Below are 19075 nucleotides of genomic sequence, written 5' to 3'. Positions count from 1 at the left end.
TTGGAAAGCATCCCATCTTGATGGAGTATTTTGAAGAGATCTTATGACCAAGCTCTATTTGGCAGATGTCTCTTGGAAAACATCCCCACTTGATGGCGTATTTTGAAAAGAGGTTATGACTTCTCTCACTCCGTTTATGTTAGCGGGTCTAGAGCATGGGGTCCACTGTGGAGGCTGGAAATACTCAAGAGGGAGAACTTTTTACCCTACACCCAGAAGTGACTATAAATCTCTGGATAAGTTGAGTCAACTGAAAGTACTTCCATTGTCTCCTCTTTAAAGTTATTTCAAAACACATTTGGCCATCATTTCTAAGAGAAACAGCAGTATCATCTTAAGATCTTGAGAAGGGATTTTGGTGATAGCACTTCTCTGGTAACAGAAATACAAATTTATAAGCGTAAGGGAGACTTCACTAGACATTATTTCAAATTTTGTTATTCCTTTCACACTCACACATCTGTTAACATACATTTCAAAACAAACACCTAGTCTAAACAAAGCAGTAGCTAACAGATCTTATTCCTCCCATTTATTACTGTAACACTGCATCAACCTGTCAGAGAGACCTTCAATTAATATTATGCCCAGCGCAACTCAGAAGCGCTGAGCTAATCTGTGAAGTGATCACATCGGAATGCCTCCACTGTTTGAAGCCTGGGGATAAGAGACTCTCTCAGGCTTTTCACCCCCCCACACTCCCTTCATATTATTCACCTTTTTAAATAACATTACATACAATGCTGAGGAACAGAAAGTCAAACCACTTGCCTTTTAAAGACACTTTTAAGTTTTTTTACTACTTAGATGAAATAGCACAAAGGACATTTTCCTATTTTAGTGTATCATTTTGCTCGTAGACATCTCCGCAAGACATGAGTGATGACTTAGTGTAATTAAGTACATACATGGGCAAGTTCAGACAACAATTGGTTCTTGCTAATATGTATGTGTTTTTTGGGGAAGCCACAGGAGTGCTGAAATCAACCACAAACACTGTCTCACAGGGCATTCATGGAGGGAATATGCGCTTTCAGGCAAATTTATCACTGAACATCTCTTTGGGGAGCACTTAGACCAATCAGCAGTGTTAGGAAGGCTCTTGAGACTGTTTCCACCTGCCTTTTTCTAAAGCAGAAGCTGATTACTCAGAAGCTGTCTTACGTCTCATAAAGCAGTAAAAGGCATGTTTTGAGTTGGGAACACATATGTGTATAAATTTCAAGTAAAATTGGTAGCTGTGAGAGTTACTTTCACACTAGAGAACTTCACAAAAATGAAGCACTGTATTTTCCAAGTGTTTAAGATTCAGTTTTTACCGGCAGTAAATGAAGTCAGGAACAGGATTATGCTGGCTGAAAGATGCTGCCTCGAGATTCATACAAATTTCCACATTGTCTCCAGCCATGATTCGTACAGCAGCTTTATTTTCATCCTCAAACGTTTGCCTTTGTAAAGATGCACACAGCAGCAACATGAAATCATCTAGGAGAAAGCAGTGGTTGCAAGGAAAAATTCCGTCATTAACTGAGGTGTAGGGAGTGGTGGTGATATGCTATAATATAATTACCATGCTATAATGTAGTTTTCCCATGCTTTGATTATCCAAGACTGATTTTCAATGCATTTAACAGTGATTTGACATTTATTAATGTATTTGATTTTTTACCTGTCATCTTCTATGATTTTTACTGAAAAAAGAAATTAGAACTTTTTGATACTTCTTTATTAAAAATAGGATATTGAAAAACAGATGAAGAAATAACTAATTTGTTGAATTTTTCTGCTACACACAAAGCCACACTTTGTATTCAATTTCCCACAGAATATGTCAGCTTGCTGCTGGAGAGTAAATAAAAGCCTGGCTTCAAATTACACTGTGCAGATGTTTTAAGCAAAAGACACGTAAACACTTCTCAGCTATGTGCTAAAATACTTACAGACAAGGAAGACAGGGTTTGGTCTCACAATGAAGTCTGGAAAGTATAACCACTTTATGATGTTTGAGTTGAAGTTGGCATTACCACTTCTCCATGGATAGTCTATATGACAGAAGCATGTAGAAATGCAATCAGTACTTTACAACAATTACTTCACCCTTTTCTTCTGAATAGTTGTGAATACTTATCAATTTCCCAGCACTTTTCTGTAAAAGCAAGCAACAGTAATTGTCCATAAAAGGTAAGTGTACTTACCTTTACAAGGAGCAGGTGGAATGCCAATACAAAGGAAGTACTGGAATGTAATGATGCATGCCAGAAAACAGCAATACTTTGGCCAGATTTCGGCAATGGCTTTTCTTCTACGTCGATACAATACAGCAATCAACCAGAAGGCATGAATCATTGCATAAAAATCCATTCGTTGACCAATTACATTAACCGATAGAAGAAAACAGGTCTGTGAAGGAAGAAAAGAAAAATAAGGAACATTTGCAACCTGATGGCTAATCAATTTAGCAATTCAATTTAGCAGATAAACTATTCTGGGGATTTTGACAGAATGCTTGGACACATGCTGGGGCTGACTGCAGGTATCCTTTGCCAACCAACATGCTAAAAGAGTTTGTATCTGTCCACCAACAACTTATCCCACCACACCCCAACTGCCCAGATTTTCAATACTCTTCTATGAGTGTCAGCTACAAGAATACAGCACTAAAGTAGGTTTCCATTGTGTGATATCTAGAGATATGAAATGCAAAGAGCATTCTCACAGTAGCCTATAAGTGAAATGTTTAATTGTTGCCAAGCAAAGCACATATTACACAGCCATATATTTTGATAGCACTTACAGATGTGAGAAAGAAAAGGAACCATTAAGAATAACAACAACTAAAGTGTATCCTCATGTGGGAACCAGACGAAAAGAAAAGGGATTTAGACAATATAACTTCTGTTGGCTATAGACAAATCCAGTCAATTGCTGTAAGGCAACTTTAGTTCTCCATTCCTTTTAAGGCTCTTTATCCCAGACCATTTCTGTTCTCTGGCTCCACTTAAAGTACATCCTTCACTCAGTGCCATGAAGCATGTTTTCAGACATGGTGAATAATTCATATTGAATCACTTATCCAATGTACTTCACTATTTTGATCTCCTCTTTCCTCAGATTAAGATGAGGTCAAATTTATTTCCTGAAGGAAACAACTTGCTGATTAATTTTAACTTTCTTTCATTCTTAACTCTCAGGCTGGCCATAAGCAGTTTATTCTGTTTATCAAGAGCAAAGGGCAGTAGTCTTTAATGCATAGGTCAAGAACATCCTTCTAACTAGATTTGGGGTGCATTAGTTTAGCAGTTACTTTTTGTAGATAGCCATTAAACATTTTGAAAAACAAAACAAAACAAACAACAACAACAAAAAACAAACAACAGTTTATTTGTTCTACAAACAATTTTGACAGTACATTTTGTGTGTCTATAGACAAGCAGAGGAGCTGGGAAAACTGAATTAGAGCAATTCTAATTTTTAGTTTTTTGTTTTTGAGGTGCCTGTTCAGCACAGTTTGCCTTCAAGGTAGTTTCAGTTCTGGGATTTTGGTGCCAGATATAAGGAATACATTAGTTGAACTTAAGCCCCATCTGGGCTATTGCTGCTGGCAAAGCAGACAAGCAGATCTTCTACAAAATAAGACGACAACCAGATATTTAGGATTTGTCATGGATCTTCAGAAAAAATCACTTCACTAAATTTGTACCTGCCTCTCCTTACATTTTGTGCATTTCTTGTCTACTGTAAAGATATTTGGAGAAAGAAATTTGTCTTAAACATGTTGCATAAAATGGCAATAACCTTTGCTGGAGCTCTTGCTCCTGTAGACTTTTAGCAGTTATAGCAACAAGCATAAAAAAGAAGGATGTGTTTGTGCAGCCAGAGGTAAAAGAAGTCCAGAAATTATTAAATGGAGACAGTGGCCTGCCAGCTCCTTCTTCCTTCTGTTCCTGCAGTTCCTGGTTCCCTGTGTGTTCATTCATATGAGGGTATTCTTCATTTCTGTCCCTTGCCCCACCTGTGAGTTAACCCACCTTTTCGTGAGTTAAGACATGACCATTTAAGGCTAGGTCAATGAAAAACAAGTAGAAAGAGAAAACAAATACGACATAAAAATAAAATCAAACTGAAAACCACTACTAGCAGAGAGTAACTGTTGATGTGACATAAGTTATTACTAAGAAGCATCCTACTGTCAAACATAATTCAAGCTAGTATCCAAAAATAACACAACCAAAACGTTTGGAATAACAGTCTAAAGAAAATTAATATATTACAATTTACCTCCAAACCAAACTTGTAGAAGAAGTAGTTTATGAAATACTTGACACAGTTTACCAGTCCATCATCCAGATGTGCTCTTGTAATATCGTGGAAAATGGTTTTAGTCACAGGCACAGTAAGGTTATTTCGACATCTGTAGTACTCTTGATGACGGTAAATTGTAACTTCAAAAGCCAGAATAGCCAGCATCAGTAAGTTGTTCTACAGGAGATACAATCAGAAGAATACTAAATAAAAACAAAACCACAAAAAGCTATAAAACTTTCTGATAAACATTAACCAATGAATGCTAAAATGGATATTAACTTTGAGAGCTCCCACACTCCAGGATGTAGTGGAACTTATTCTTAGCTACTAACATTGAAATAAAGTGAGGTTCCTACCACTTACTAGACTTTGTACTGAGATTTGGAAGATAAGACATTTCTTTAAGAATACTGTAATGAACACTAGTTGTAGAAAGGAATTGAAAATGCATTGACCCAACTATTTTCCCTCTCACATTTCATGGCTTCCCTTAAGATATCATGCTTGCTTTGGAGGAGATAGAGGATACAACCATCTACAAAGTCAGCTGCAGGGGTTCAGCTGGCAAGTACTAACTTCCTAAAACCACAAGGACCCTCACTACTGCAAATATACCCTGGATACTCTTTCAAATGAACAATGAGAAGTCTATCTGTCAGTCTTCATTCAGGCAAGGCTCTTTCTGTCCCAGTGCCAGCCTGACTGAAATAAAGTCATTAGCTTCTCTGAGATGAGTTTTCTCTCTCAGGAGGGAGACCTGTTTTCAGCTCAATTAAAGAGAAATATTAACCAACTCCAAAAGTTGGTTAAAACCTGAAGAAAGTTCCTCAAGGAAACCACAAATGAAGATGAAGAGGCAATCTCTGGATTTCTATTCACAAGAAATATTTGGGACAGTAATGTTTTTAATTAGTTTATTTATTTTTACAATAAGTTATTTCTGTTTGTTGTCCCTGGGCTGCTCACTGCTGTTGGGAGAGTTGCCACTTGGCAACTTCACCCTCCATGCAGAACTCACGTCAGCCATTGCACCTCCCCACATATATTCTTAACTGACAGAGATGCATGTCTAAGGGAGTGAGAGGCAGTGGCACATTTGGTGAAGGCAGAGGCACCTAACAAATTGACTGCACAAACAAAGTACAGAGAGGCAAACTCTCAGGGGAAAAAAAAAAAAAAGAGGAATAAATCAGCTGTTAGATCAAAGACTGCTATTAATTAGTTAACAGATTTCTGACTGCTTTAAATTTTGTGTATACAAAATTTGGAGATTCCTTAAATTACATAGAAGTGTGCAAGGTTTTCCCTGGGAATTGATAAATTTATTGTAAGTAGGGTTTTTTAATCAAGATAGGAATAATACAATATTGTTCACAGGCATCAATCGAAAACAAGAAGAAAAACAAAAGATATCAATTTACTAGTGCCTGAATGAATTATTAACTTAGCTTATTTCATTTTCTAAACTGAAACTAAGGAATAAGCACTTATAAAAATTAACTGCTTACATGTATAGCATATACTGTCATGCAAGGCAATTACTCCAAGTAGACCCATCAGTCCTGTGATACCTGAAAGCCATATACCTTTTCATTACTTAGAGCTCTTAAATACCACATTTCTTAGAGTGTTGTTAACAGACAGTAGAGTCAGAAAGTGATCCTTCTGCATGCAGATTGTCTTAATTGGTACTGAACCCCATCTGGAAATGACCTACGTAACAGATATGGCCTTCTGCTGTTTCTTTCCCTCTGTACTTCTGTACTTCCCTATTTTAAACAGCTTCCATTATTTTTTGTGTGCTATATATTTCAAAGACATTACTGAATTCATCACAAATAAGAAAATATTTCAATACAGATAGTTAAAGAAGTTACCCTTAAGTACACAAGCAGGGGATAAGACTTCCTCAATCCAACCCACTCTGCAGGATCAACTGGACCACTGTAGAGGATTGAGGTTTTGAGTTCTTCTATATCAACCTTTGTTTCATTCTCTCCAGGCTAAAAAGAAAATGCAATGACTTATATAAAAAACAATAATTATTTAAGGCTGCTTGGGGTTGGAATGATAATTGACAATAATACATCAGGTGAATTGTAATTTTCAATACTTAGTATGCTTCTTTTTGCTCTTCATTTACGAAAGCAGCAGCCAAACCCTTTTAATGTACATCTATACTCACCAATGTACAGTTACTGGAAAAAGTGCTGGGATCAATAGATGTGAGCTGGTACAACATTTTGCAGACAATAATCACACATGTCCAAACAGTGCAGATACTTGATGCCAGTGGGCGAAACTGAGCATATGGCAAAGCAAGAGCCCAGGCAATTAAAAACACAAAGTTAAACAGAGACACCTGAAAACACAAAAACAGGATGGAGAGAAATTACATGTAGTAACAAGAGAACTGAGAAAGTTTGACCTGTTCCGTAATAATTAAAAAATAAAAATCACTCAAAACAAAGGGACACAGAAAAACAGAAAAATACTTAAAAAATACATGTACAGCACTATTCACAATAGCACACACAAAGTGGTAAGTGAGGAATGGAAAACTTAATATTTTCGCAAGAATGTTATCTCCTACATAGTGTGAATACTCTTAGACCCTCAACACTGCATATCCACCCTAGAAACAACAGATGCCAAATACAAGAAATCAAATGTTGATTCTGTTGCTTAAGTACACATGAAACAAAGAAAAGATGATACAGAGTCATGTGTATGTGGAACTTGCTTTCATTTTCTTGAGCTCTTTTTTGCTGATAGTTGTGAGAAAAGGGATTTTTATTTTGCTGTTTAAGGACTCTGGTCCTACAACACTGTTCAAGGAATGGCTATGTCAGGTGGAGAACTTACACTGCCCACAGCAAAGGCACAGCTAATGGTGGTCCTCACCTTTTTTAAAAATGCAGTTCCATATTCCTGTTTCTTCAGGTCCAGTTTAAGTAATTTTCCTATGTGTTTCTTCCTAGTCCTCTTCTACACTCTCCATCCTTACACTACTAGTGTGTAGGGAAGGAGATGTTTCTCATGAGTCCAGATTACTAGACTAACTGAACCTTCATATTTAGGAAAAAAAGGGGAAGGAATAAGAATATCTGAGCGGGAACAATATCATTGTGAGAGACAATTTCAAGGCAGGTCCCCAGCAGCTGACAAGCCCAGCTGAATGCCACAGCTTCAGTGAGGTCTGACATAAGGAAGGTATCTCCCTACAACCAGGTGTACCACTGTGCAGCTCCCAAGCCTCCACCAAGGTTAAGATTTTGACAGCAAGCGTTTACTTGCCTCTTTCACTGTGACCCAGATGATGTAAGAGGAGACAATTTTGATGATGTGCAACTCCAAAAGCCACCACACAAAGACTTGCATCTTATGAAAATACTCCAGGAATTTCAAAAACAGCACTGTAAGGCGATCAATCACCAGATGCCACTTGTTCCTTAGGTCTGCAGAGATGTCCAAGCAGAACCATTGGGAGGAGAAAAACAGAAGGTCTTTATGAAAAGGAATGCTTCATCAGGGAACAACGAGCTTTCTACTTCTGCTCTTCTAGGCCTTAGAGTAAGACATGAAGGAGGTAAAAGGTATGGTTCATTTGTTAGCTAAGATAAAACATGGTTGAGGTCCATTCAGCTATGGTGTTTTCCCTTCTGACCCACATTCACTGAAAGCCTTCCCCACTACCAAGTGCTGGTGGTGGCTTCCCTTGCCAATTCTGCTTTTATTTCTCTGTAGCAAAGCCCTGCTTGGGCCCCATTTTCTGCCAGTGTCTTTGGACATAAGCTTAGGGATTACCACAAAGTGACTAGCTCTAGGACTCTCCAGACCTGGCCCTTATCCAGCTCAGAAAGAATAGGATTTTATCTAACATTTGGAAGATACAGACACAGCCTGTTTTCAGAAAGCACAGAATATTATTCAGAAAGCTTTTCAGCCAGCCTGGGAGAAATTCAGGCACACTATGGCAAGTGTTCTTGTCACATGGCTTTAGACAACTATATTATAGCTGCTGTATGTCAGTCAACTAAACTGCCTTGAGAAAGCACACCTTCTCAGTGTGTGATTTGTGGCATCCCAAGATAGATATCTAAAACAGGTAAGGTAAATTGCAGTCTAGTTGAATATTTCTCTCAGTTGAAAAGGGAGCTCTAGCAAGTTGAGATCCTGAAACTGGGTGAATGTATCCCTTCACAGACAATGTTTTACTACAAAAGCCATCCTCCCAAATAATACCCCGATGACCAAACATGTGGAAACAAGAAATGTCTATTACATATGAATATGTAGTAATACATATACTGAACAGTGTTCTCTTTGCTTATGGACTGGCTAGAAAACTGTTCCATCAGTCTCCTACATATAACGACTTCACACTGTACTAGAGGTTTCAGAAGCATTTTGGAGATTAGGAAGGATTTTGCATACTGTGAGAACACTTTTACAGCTAATAACAGAGATGGAAACATTTCAAAATGGGACCAAAACATGTCACTGTTTAATCTGGTAAAAACATTAAAGAGTTACCAGCTTGTGTATGCAATTATTTCAAGTCATCCAATTATTTTGCTTATAAAGGAAACCAAGATGGTTACTCTGCACATATTTATGTGAGAAAACACATGCACACTTGTGGAAAAAAAGCTGATTTTAAAAATACCTGACATGCAAATTCCAAATTATACTTTTTTTTTCCTGTCCTTTTCCCCAAGCACAACTTAGAAAATCCTAATAAAAACACCGAGTGATGTACGTGCATGATTATGTAATTAAACTTGACAAATTAAGCTAGCAAGAGAACTCTAATCCTACATGTGTGATTTTATGAGCATGATGAGTGTATTTAAGTATTTAGAGAATTAGAATTATAGATGTCCTCTCTCATTTTTTCATTGCATTTATTTCAATTTGTAGCATTACCACCATGCAAGGTATCTCCAGACAGTGCCAGTGAAGTGGAGCAGGGCAGAGGAGGTCTTTTAATGAGCACTGTCTAGCATGTCAAAACACCACATGCACAGAGGATAAGATACAGTCTGATTCCACCACTGAAAAATTGTACATCACTGTACAACAAAGTCTGCACACATGAACATATTAAAATAATGATAAAAATCAGACATATGGCCATGGTCATCTAACAGTGATGTAACTCTCTGGTAGAAATAAATGCATGTGCAGATTAAGGATGGATCACACACTGGCAAGTAGCATCTCATGCTATTGCCAAGCCCCACTGACTACAGTGCGGGGGGGGGGGGGGGGGGGGGGGGCGGGGCTAGGGAGAATGCTGAAGCTCCCCACTTCCCTGTTTGCATGTTTACACAGGGTAACCTTCAACAGATGACCCCCATCCTCAGCCCTTCTGGTATGTGGGGATGGCCAGCGCACAACAAACTTATCACTCCTTGGAGATCACATGAGAGCTGTCCAAGAAAGGTTTCCATGTCCTATGAACATCTCTGTGAGGGAAGATGTCCCAGCCAGGAAAGAGAAATAGTTGCTGCTGAGCTCCCACGGGGCAGCTAAGCTAAACACACTGCCATTCTTCCTTGACAAAGACCCTGTCTCTATTTATGTGTCACAGTCCTATAAGTATTGACACAAACAACAAAATCTGTGGTAAGGCTATTTCTGGACGGTACAGTTTCCTTGGGTGTTTGAAATGCCTCTCCCTGGTTTTCACTCATGGCTCATATTCCTAACAGAGTTTTGGAAATAATTCAAGCTAGGAGTTCATACTAGCAACATCAAGAATGACAACATCAGCACTACCCATGTCTGCCCTTAAGCATTTTTATGTTCATCTGGCATCAATTACACATTCCATATTCAGAAGTGAAAAATATGACACTAATGTGCACATGAATAATGAAGTAAAGCCATTTCGAACTTCTGAATTCAAATGCCTTGAAAGCATAAAGTATCAGAGATTAAAAATGTATGTGTATTTTCTTTATCTTAAAGAGATTTCACTCTAAAGGTGTTTGCAAGGTTTGGGGTATTAACCCAACCCAGAATACCGAGAAAAAATCACTCTTTAAAAAAAGGTTTTGGTTGCTGTTGTTGTTTTCATTCTCCTAGCATCCTACAGAAATAGTATGATTTTCCTTAGAAAAACCTGCAGCCTGTTGAATAATTGACAAGTAGCCATCTGCTCAGTTCAGGCTGCTTTGGCAAAGACCCTATGTAAAATTAGAAGAAAAATGTGATAATTGAAGTGAGCAGAGATGGCCAAGAATGAGCCATCTGCTACCACTGTTACCTAAGGCTGAGGAAAGCAAAATTCTTAATCTGCAGAGCTTACCTGTAGTTTCTTCTTCCTCTGACTCACTGTCTTCATCATCATCATCTTCCTTGTCGTCATCCTTCTCTTCTTCTTCTTTTCCTTTTTCTGCCCTCCCTTTCCCTCCCTCCCCATCTGGCTCTTCCATTCTTTTCTCACCAGCCTCTTTCAGCATTTTATCCTCTTCCTTTTCACTGCTGGCAGTTAAATTCATCATAGTTATGTCAGGCAGGCTTCCATCTTGGTGCACCAGTCTGTTGGTAAATAGTGATATGTCAGCAAACTTAACGGTAATGACATTGCAATCTTTTTCAAGATGTATAACTAGAAAAAAAAAATATATTTTTTTTTCATGGAAAATGCCTTAGAAGTGGAAAAGCTAATGATTCTGGTACTTTCTCCAAACACACACTGCAAATTGAGTTGGAATGTATTAGTAACTACTTCTCACTCAGATACTAATGGTTAGTTAGTAATGAGTGGTATTGACACTTAAACTTGACATTTTCCCCACTGGAGAAAATGGTCAGAGTTTAAGATGTAGAAGCATGAAATGACATTGTTTAAGAGCAAACATTTCATGACTTCACAGGGGACTTACTCATTTTGTTGGTTTGGTAATTTTTTCTTGAGGCTGCTCAAAGTAATTGGAACAGAAAGAAAAAGGGAGATGAGAACAGAGGGGTTACAGAAGAAGGTCATTGACGAATATGTCATGCTACATCACAAGTAATAAAGCATTCTCCTACTCCATCTGCAGAAGCTTTCTGATGCCAAGAGCATGCCATCATGATATTCACAGGGTGCTTCTATAAAGAAACAGGGAACTGCAGCACAGCAGTTAATTTATAACTATCTCATACTTAGTCTCTTAGTAATTTTCAGACTACAAAAATGGAGATGCAACTCATTTAACACAAAAAATTATATTTCTGTATTGCCATGGTGCCAATTATTCTGAGGCTTATCCAGCATTTCTTTTGCTTTTTTAAAAAAAAAAAAAAGAAAAATTTCAGATGAAACTTTTTGATTTCGATTTTTTTCCCCTCAGTTGTGCTGCTGGGACTCAACTCCCATATTAGCATAAAACCCACCTTTAGAGTTTAGTGCCATAAATAGTCCCTCTGAATAGGACTTCTTGCAATAAAATCTCCTTGGCAAGTGACTATCTTTATGATCAGGTAACTTAATGTTAGCTATGCTATTGAAATTACTATACTCAGTACGTTTTTAAACATCTGTTAGACTGTTCCTGAAGAACTACAAGTAAATTTAATATGCTATCCTACTATCTTGGGGCTTCATTTTTCATGATGTGAAAATCAGGCATATGACCATTTAGACAGTAAATTCTGCCAATTTTAACAAGGATTTTTATGGTTCAAGAAACTAAAATCTAGATTTAAACACCTGATAATTAAAAAAAAATAAGAGTATAGGCTAAGCAGTTAATGAGAAAGTCATTAAAACAAGCAGATGTATTTTTCTAATATTTGGTTTTCTTAAATTTGGAAATTTTGGTGGTTCAAATGAGGGAACAGATACAGAAATTTGACTAAACAATGCTGAAAAAGTAACATCATACTAATTGCCAAAAAATACAGAAAAGATAGCTGATGGATAGAAGCTTAACAAAACAGTCAAGGTCCCAAAAATTTCACTGAATAAATCCAACCATGAAAATGTTTACTAGAACCACTCATCATTAGGCTATGAATCTCAGAATCTCTTATTTTAAACAATATATTCAGTAGTTTCATCTGCTGAAAATAAGGCCAACATATTTCATTTTCATAGATAACCCACTGTATATACTGAAAGGATATTCAAATCTCAATAAAATGATTAAAAATAATATTCCTTAACATGATATAATCTAACTTTGCATATTTATCTAAAACTGTAATAATGCACCATCAGGAGGGTAATATAAATATAAAGAAGAGAGAATGAATTTTTGGTTCAGTTTGAATGCTATGGAGATCCTCAACTAATATAAATCATCAAAGCCCATTTTAAAGGCAATGCCCAATGAAATGAAAGTATCTCTATAACTAGACGGGTTTTGTACAGGTGCAATTGCATTGATTTTAAAGGGATAATATCATAACTGTCTTTTGTGATGAAAAAAAAATCTACATTCACAGTGGCGTAAATTAAGAACTTACTGACTTACCTCAGTGTAAACTGGAAACAAAACAAAAACAGGAATCCTACAGAATTTAGTGTGGGAGGACTAATCTTTCTCTTCGCCATATAACTCCCATTCATATCCAGGAGGTGATGGGGTTATAAAGGAGGGTACATACAATAAAAAGCATAAAGCTTCAGTATGAGTTTAATTTCCAGTATGTCAGTATCTAGTCCTATTGACATCAGTAGGCACAGGCACAGGACCGTGTGCTCAGGAGATCAAAGGCTAGATAAAAAGCCCAGTCCACTATTTAAAGAGTTAGTCTAGTTGGAACCTTTCTTCCCAGACCTTCTCATTTATTCCTAGAGTTGTTGCTCCTCTTTTATTTATTTTTTAATTATAAGATCACATGACATCACATAATAGATGACACTGAGAAATCAGTGTAAAAAAACTGCAGAAGTTTAGAACATCTCCAATAAGCTATCTGTACAGGCATCACAGCTAGTCAGGTGTTCCAACTAAGCTGGAAAGTATATACTGGTGGGAAATTATCCAAAATAACACAAAGGTATTGTGCTTGATACTTAGGAAGACACATAACTAAATAATAAGACAATCTTGAAGGTACAACCACTAATGCTTTCAACTGTGAACATTTTTTACCCTCAAGTTCACTAAACAGGGTATCAATAAAGAAAGGTATACTAGTACATCTAATTTTAGGCATCAAAGCAATTTCAATGGCATTAAAATCAGGCATGTGCCCCAGGTCCTTGCTGAAGTCCTAATATTCATCTGTTTATTAATTTGCTAAAGCAGGAGAGAAATTGATAACAAATTATTGGATGCATTATGAAGTATCTTTTACCTTTGATTATTTTCTTGTAATCGGTTTATGAATTGCTTGAGATTTACTTGCTGAAAATCACCTCTAGGGTTATCTGTCATGCACAGCCTTCACAACAGAAAGCTTCCTGCTCCACAGAACATCAGCATGCCATCTCTTGAATATGTCATGCATGGTTCAAACTGAGTACACAGTGCCATCCGTAACTTTAATGGTACAGCAGGACCCCAAGTGCTTTCTTCCCCCTTGCCGGGGTTTTGTCTGCATGCTCCCAGGGCTGGATGGCTGATAATGTGCTGAGCTGATACATGCTGGGGGATGTGCAAGAAAGCCTCAGCACAGGGATTCCCCTCTCCTTCCTTGGAAAGCTGCCTTCATGCTGGGGGTCCTGCCATTGTAGATGTGTCAGTGCCCACTCTGGTACTTCCCTGACCATAAGCCTGCCACACAGACTGACCCCCCACCTTCACCTCACATTTGCCTCATTGCTGTGGACTTGCTGGGAGCTCACTGGACTGTGGCTGACCTTTATGATCATCTTCAGACCTGACCTTCACCCTTGCATTGCTAAATCCCCCCAGGTGAGAGCCCAGCCTTGACTTCTGGCCGTGCCCCTCAGTTCTCGGCTTGCTGGCCCTTGCCAAGCCACCTTCCCTCACCATTCCCAACCCTTCTTGTCAAATGGGTTTCCTTCAGGCCAGTGACAAGTCCTTCTATTCTCAGAGCTGATTATACAAAAGTCCATGCTTATTCCAGCTAAATATTTTGGAAGAAATCTCCTTTATGGAACTGTTTTCAAGATGCCATATATAAAGAGATGGCTATGAAGACAACATGGAATTTCACAGTTTGGATCCTGTAGCACCCAACTTTGTCTACAAATTAACAGCTGTAGCGTGCAATGGTTTTAGTGAATGGGATGTATATGAGTACAAACTCATATTTTTCTTGAAAATAAATACACATTGTACATTTAAATGACTCGACCCCAAAAAAATCACTTTCTTAAGAGCTTGTGAGGTAGTCAGGGATGTGTTCGTGCAAGCAAATGTGTGTGCATGCAGGCATGCATCATTCCATGCACAGACAAAGGGTAGGTAAACGAGCCTCCTCAACCAAGTCTATTGTCTGCAGCCAATTACAAATAGCATCAATTATTCCTGTATTGAGACATGGGCAAAATTTAAGAGAAGAATCCCAGCTGGGAGATGAACTCACAACATAGAAATATGCAGGAGAGATGTATTAACTGCTTCACCAACTTTACAAGACTACAATACCTGAACAACATTTTCTCCCTGTTTATTTTACAGTACAGTGCAGCAAGAACATATTTTGCTGTAACGCAATTAAGAAGTAACAAACAAGTTACGGCATATCTTTTTAAAGGAAAGGAAAGTTTGAGGTACCCACCTATTTATTATTAGATAAACACGGCCATTGACTTTGGCATGGCTATGAGGTGGGAGATGAAAGTATAAGAATGCATGAAATGACAGTGGAAAATGAATTAGAGAGAGAGAAAAGGAAACTGTTAAATAGGAATGAATGCACTTTCCTGTCTACCAAGAGACATATTGTCATAACAAAACACACCCTGAAAGCTTAATGCACACCATGCAGTGAAAAGTCTAGAAAGCTTGTAAATCCAATAATACTTAGACATTTAGATTGTATGTAACTTCAGTTAGAACTGCAGGTACTTTACATAGACCACAAAATGAGAGTGCAGCTTCAAGTAACATTATTGTGGACATTTTTTAAAAATAGATATATTCCTTCCTTATCTTAATGCATGAACAGTCTCAGCAACCTTAACATGAGTCTTCAGTTAGACACAAACATAATACCATAACCCTACATTTCAGCTCAGGGATAGATGGAGGAGCTGAAGCTGCTTTCTCTATTAGTCTCATGACTAGCTCATACTTGTTGTGGTTGGTTTATTATGTTTGCTGTTAAAAGGACTGAGTTCTGTCTTCTTACTGAAAATTAAAGATCATTTTCTTTATTTTTTCCTGTTGTAACAGAAGCAGCATAAAAGTAATCTTGAAAGGTAAACTAGCAGTTGAGTGAAAGCTAGTGTTTTCAAAGCAAAAGGGACAACTGAAATTTTAGACATATGAGTCTTTAGTCTGTTTTAGTTTTGCCTGCAACTATTTTCTATTTGACTGTTGAACTGTAGCTTGTTGTGCTCAATCTTATCCAGCTTTATGCATCATCAGTACAAATGTCAGTGCAGTTCCTACCCTGTCCTATCCTGGAGGTTTGAATTTTAAAGTCTGCTGATCCTCAGTATATATTCCGCAGAACAGAAATGATATACATCGTAACTGTGACTTTGAAATACTGCAAAATGGCAAATGTAGCACATTAGCTGCATTTAAGAGTTAAAAATATCTAGCTATTTATCTGAAAGTTCCATACAATCTTGTATTACATTTAGACTTAACAAAAAACAAAACAAAACAAAAAAAAAAAAACAACATTATATTAGACAGACAAAAAAGCTTATATTATCACAGAATCCTTTTCACTTGCCACTTTGCTTAAGAAATGTCCTAAAAGACCTGCTGCAACAGCAGATGTCTGCTTTCAGCTGTCTCAAGGATACTTACTCCTGGCAAAAATGTCACTGATTACAGAAAAAAATCCACATCCTACAACCTTATTTTCTGATACTAATCTTTTTTTTTTGTGTGTGTGTGTGTGTGTGTGTGTGCGCACTCTCGGCAAGACGTTGAAAACATTGTGTCTTTAGTATTAGTGTTCCATCCTCCCAGAATGATGTGATTTTAATTACAGCGATTTTCTTCACACCAGCATTTGGAGAGTAGTAGCTAATATTTTACTATCTTCCATGTATAATAGATTTTCAAATAGTGGTTTCAAAGGCAAGGAGCGTTGTACCATGAGACCAAAGTCACTGGGATTGTCTCAGGGATTTTTTTTCCATTTTATGCCTACTGGATCACACTAGTTGGGAGCTGGCATCTGTTTCTGTGTTAGTCAGCGTAGTGCAAAGTGTTTAGGCTACAAAAGAGCTTGTGCAGTTACCTCAAACTGTAGTATATTTCCCCAAATGCCACAACCCAGGAACAACCACTGTTTCTGCTCAGACATCTATGTGGGTTCAGGTATTAGGGCTTGGCTGCCCAGTTCAGAGATGTTAATTTGCATCTGCTGCTGCACACAAAGTCTTCTGTGGGCAAAGAAAGTGCTCACAGAATTTCTGAAAGGACCCTTGAATTTACCATGGGATGTAGCAATTCAAGTAAAACAAAAAGAAAAAAGTATTATACAAACAGGCATTTTAAAAGTTAAGCCACAACATTGTTAGGAAATTTTGTCAAATTTAATTTGTTTTGTTTTTAGCAAATATTTGGCTTTGTTTTTATCAGCTTATGTAAATACAGAAACAGGACAGATTTGTTTTTATGTAGGAGAACATTTAAGAGCTGAACACAGTAAAAGCGTGAAGAAGGTGAGGTCCCAAAATCATGAAAAAATTACAGTGAAGTTCTTGATGAGATATGCTGAATGTCTCAAAGAGCAAGCATAGCCAAGGACCAGAACCCTAAAGAGTGACCACAGGTTTGAGATATTTCCATTTATGAAGTTCAACTTTACAAAAGGGCCTAACTATCCAATGTGTATGTGGTACTTGCCAAAGATCTCTCGATCTCCATTTGGCCTTCAAAATGGACATTGAAAAACAGAAGTTACGCAAATTAAGTTTCATTATTTGTTACTGACAGGACTTACAAAATGGCACACAGAAATTAGGAATCTACCCCACAGTAAAAGTGAAAATGACTAGCGAGATAAATACCTAAATATCATCAGTACCTTTGAAAATGTAGCACCAAATGAAGGAAAGCGAGCAAGCAAACAAACAAACAAACACCACCTTCTACAAGTATTGGAAAGTAGTGGAAGAACGATACTTTGGTTGTGGCTTGTTTAGCATGGTTCTGGATGTTAAGGGATACTGATTGTTTTTTCTCCTTTGTTTTTAAACCAGGTCATTATAACAGAAGTAAATAACTGTCCTTTGAAAACTGTCATTTGAAAAGTGAGCACTACAAGACAGTCAGAAACAGCATTTTCATACAGATAGCTCCATTTACTTATTTCTTTACCTGTAAATAGTGTTGTCTTGTTTGCTGGTTACAGCTTTTAAATCAGTGAGCTGGAGGAAACGGTCATGGAAATAGTGAAGATGTAAGATACACGCCAGTAAGAAGGAGGTGGGGATAAAGATGCGTGTGAATAGCTCAGCCACAGAAAACCTTTTTAAACCAAGGTCTTCTAGTCTGGAAAAAAAAAAAAAAAAAAAAAAAAAAAAAAAAAAAAAAAAAAACCACTAAGTCATCTTTTCACACCAAAATCTTTTCCTTGTCATGAGACATTATTACATATCATTAGCAAAGGGAAACAAGGGTTGGTACTTGTTCTGTGTTTTTACATCTTTAAATTCTTCTAAACCAGAAAGTTTTACAATGTATATGTCTTGTATTTGGCCTTAGTAATGTAGAAAGATACTTTAAATGTACAGAGCCAAATGTACCAGCCCTGCCACAACTCTCTTTTCAGGAACCAGATGGGTTGTCTCTGGCTGAAAGTACTGCACTGAAGATCGACTCATATTGCATTTAATTTCTCATGTAAACTCCTGTTGAGGAACGCCCTATACATCATGAGGAGGAAGAAACACAGCCCTCCTCATTAGCAGGAATGCTAGTCCATCTTCATCAGCACCAGACATCCTGTAAATCTACCCTTAGGCTATCCCCAGATCTTGCTCCTATAATCAAAGAAGGAAAAGTATAGGTGCTGTACTGCTAACACTGGGAAGGACTTGACAGCAGATAGGGAAAAATATGACCCTCTGAGCCCTTGTCATGCCCTTTCTCATCTCTGTTGCTACACCAGTAAACCTACAGCTTCAGAACTGAGTGCTTAGTCAACTATGTCTGGGAATGGTCTCATGAAGTTTTTCCACTACAAGAAGGAAGAGTGCTCTCAGAGCACATCAAACTCAAAAGTCCAATGGAAAAATAAATAAATAAATAAAACCACTTACTTGCTTTCATCCAGGCCTGTCATGTTCTTCCACAACCCAGGGAAAGACTCAAACTGGTATGTATAGATGAAGATAAGTACCAACATCGTGTAAACAACCACTGACATCCAAAAGTACTTTAAAATCTTTCTCCACCATTCATAGTGCACCTGAAAATCACACACTAAGGAATTTAAAAGAAGCTCAAGGCAAAGACACTGATAAAAGTATTGACAAAGCTGTACTGGAAAACAAAGGCTAAGAATATTACTCTTCCTAGCTGGCCTGAAGTAAACTGCAGACACAAATCCTTGTGATAAAGTTTTTACTCCTGGTACGTATGCACCCAAGCACAGACTTCCATGCAAAAGTGTCTTTTGGGACATGGCCGCAAACATAAAAGCCAAGGGCAGCTTCAGTCACTCA

At 37.6% G+C, this 19075-nt stretch overlaps 1 protein-coding gene across 1 annotated transcript in view; it reads right to left on the bottom strand.

Annotated features, from left to right (window-relative positions):
• The window catches only part of PIEZO2 (piezo type mechanosensitive ion channel component 2), a gene marked incomplete at both ends in the record, with an annotated part of 307245 nt that overhangs the window by 63336 nt on the left and 224834 nt on the right, over positions 1-19075 (bottom strand). Inside the window, 11 exons of the mRNA XM_084281658.1 lie at positions 1320-1485; positions 1941-2042; positions 2196-2400; positions 4279-4479; positions 6183-6308; positions 6491-6667; positions 7603-7763; positions 10760-10854; positions 14998-15039; positions 17727-17900; positions 18671-18819. Of these exons, the coding sequence (XP_084137784.1) occupies positions 1320-1485; positions 1941-2042; positions 2196-2400; positions 4279-4479; positions 6183-6308; positions 6491-6667; positions 7603-7763; positions 10760-10854; positions 14998-15039; positions 17727-17900; positions 18671-18819 (1598 nt within the window). The remainder of the gene's footprint in view (positions 1-1319; positions 1486-1940; positions 2043-2195; positions 2401-4278; positions 4480-6182; positions 6309-6490; positions 6668-7602; positions 7764-10759; positions 10855-14997; positions 15040-17726; positions 17901-18670; positions 18820-19075) is intronic.

The sequence above is a fragment of the Netta rufina genome (genome assembly GCF_964035555.1).
Source record: "Netta rufina genome assembly, chromosome: 2".
NCBI classification, from domain to species: domain Eukaryota; kingdom Metazoa; phylum Chordata; class Aves; order Anseriformes; family Anatidae; genus Netta; species Netta rufina.
This window is presented reverse-complemented; position numbering and strand designations above follow the sequence as displayed.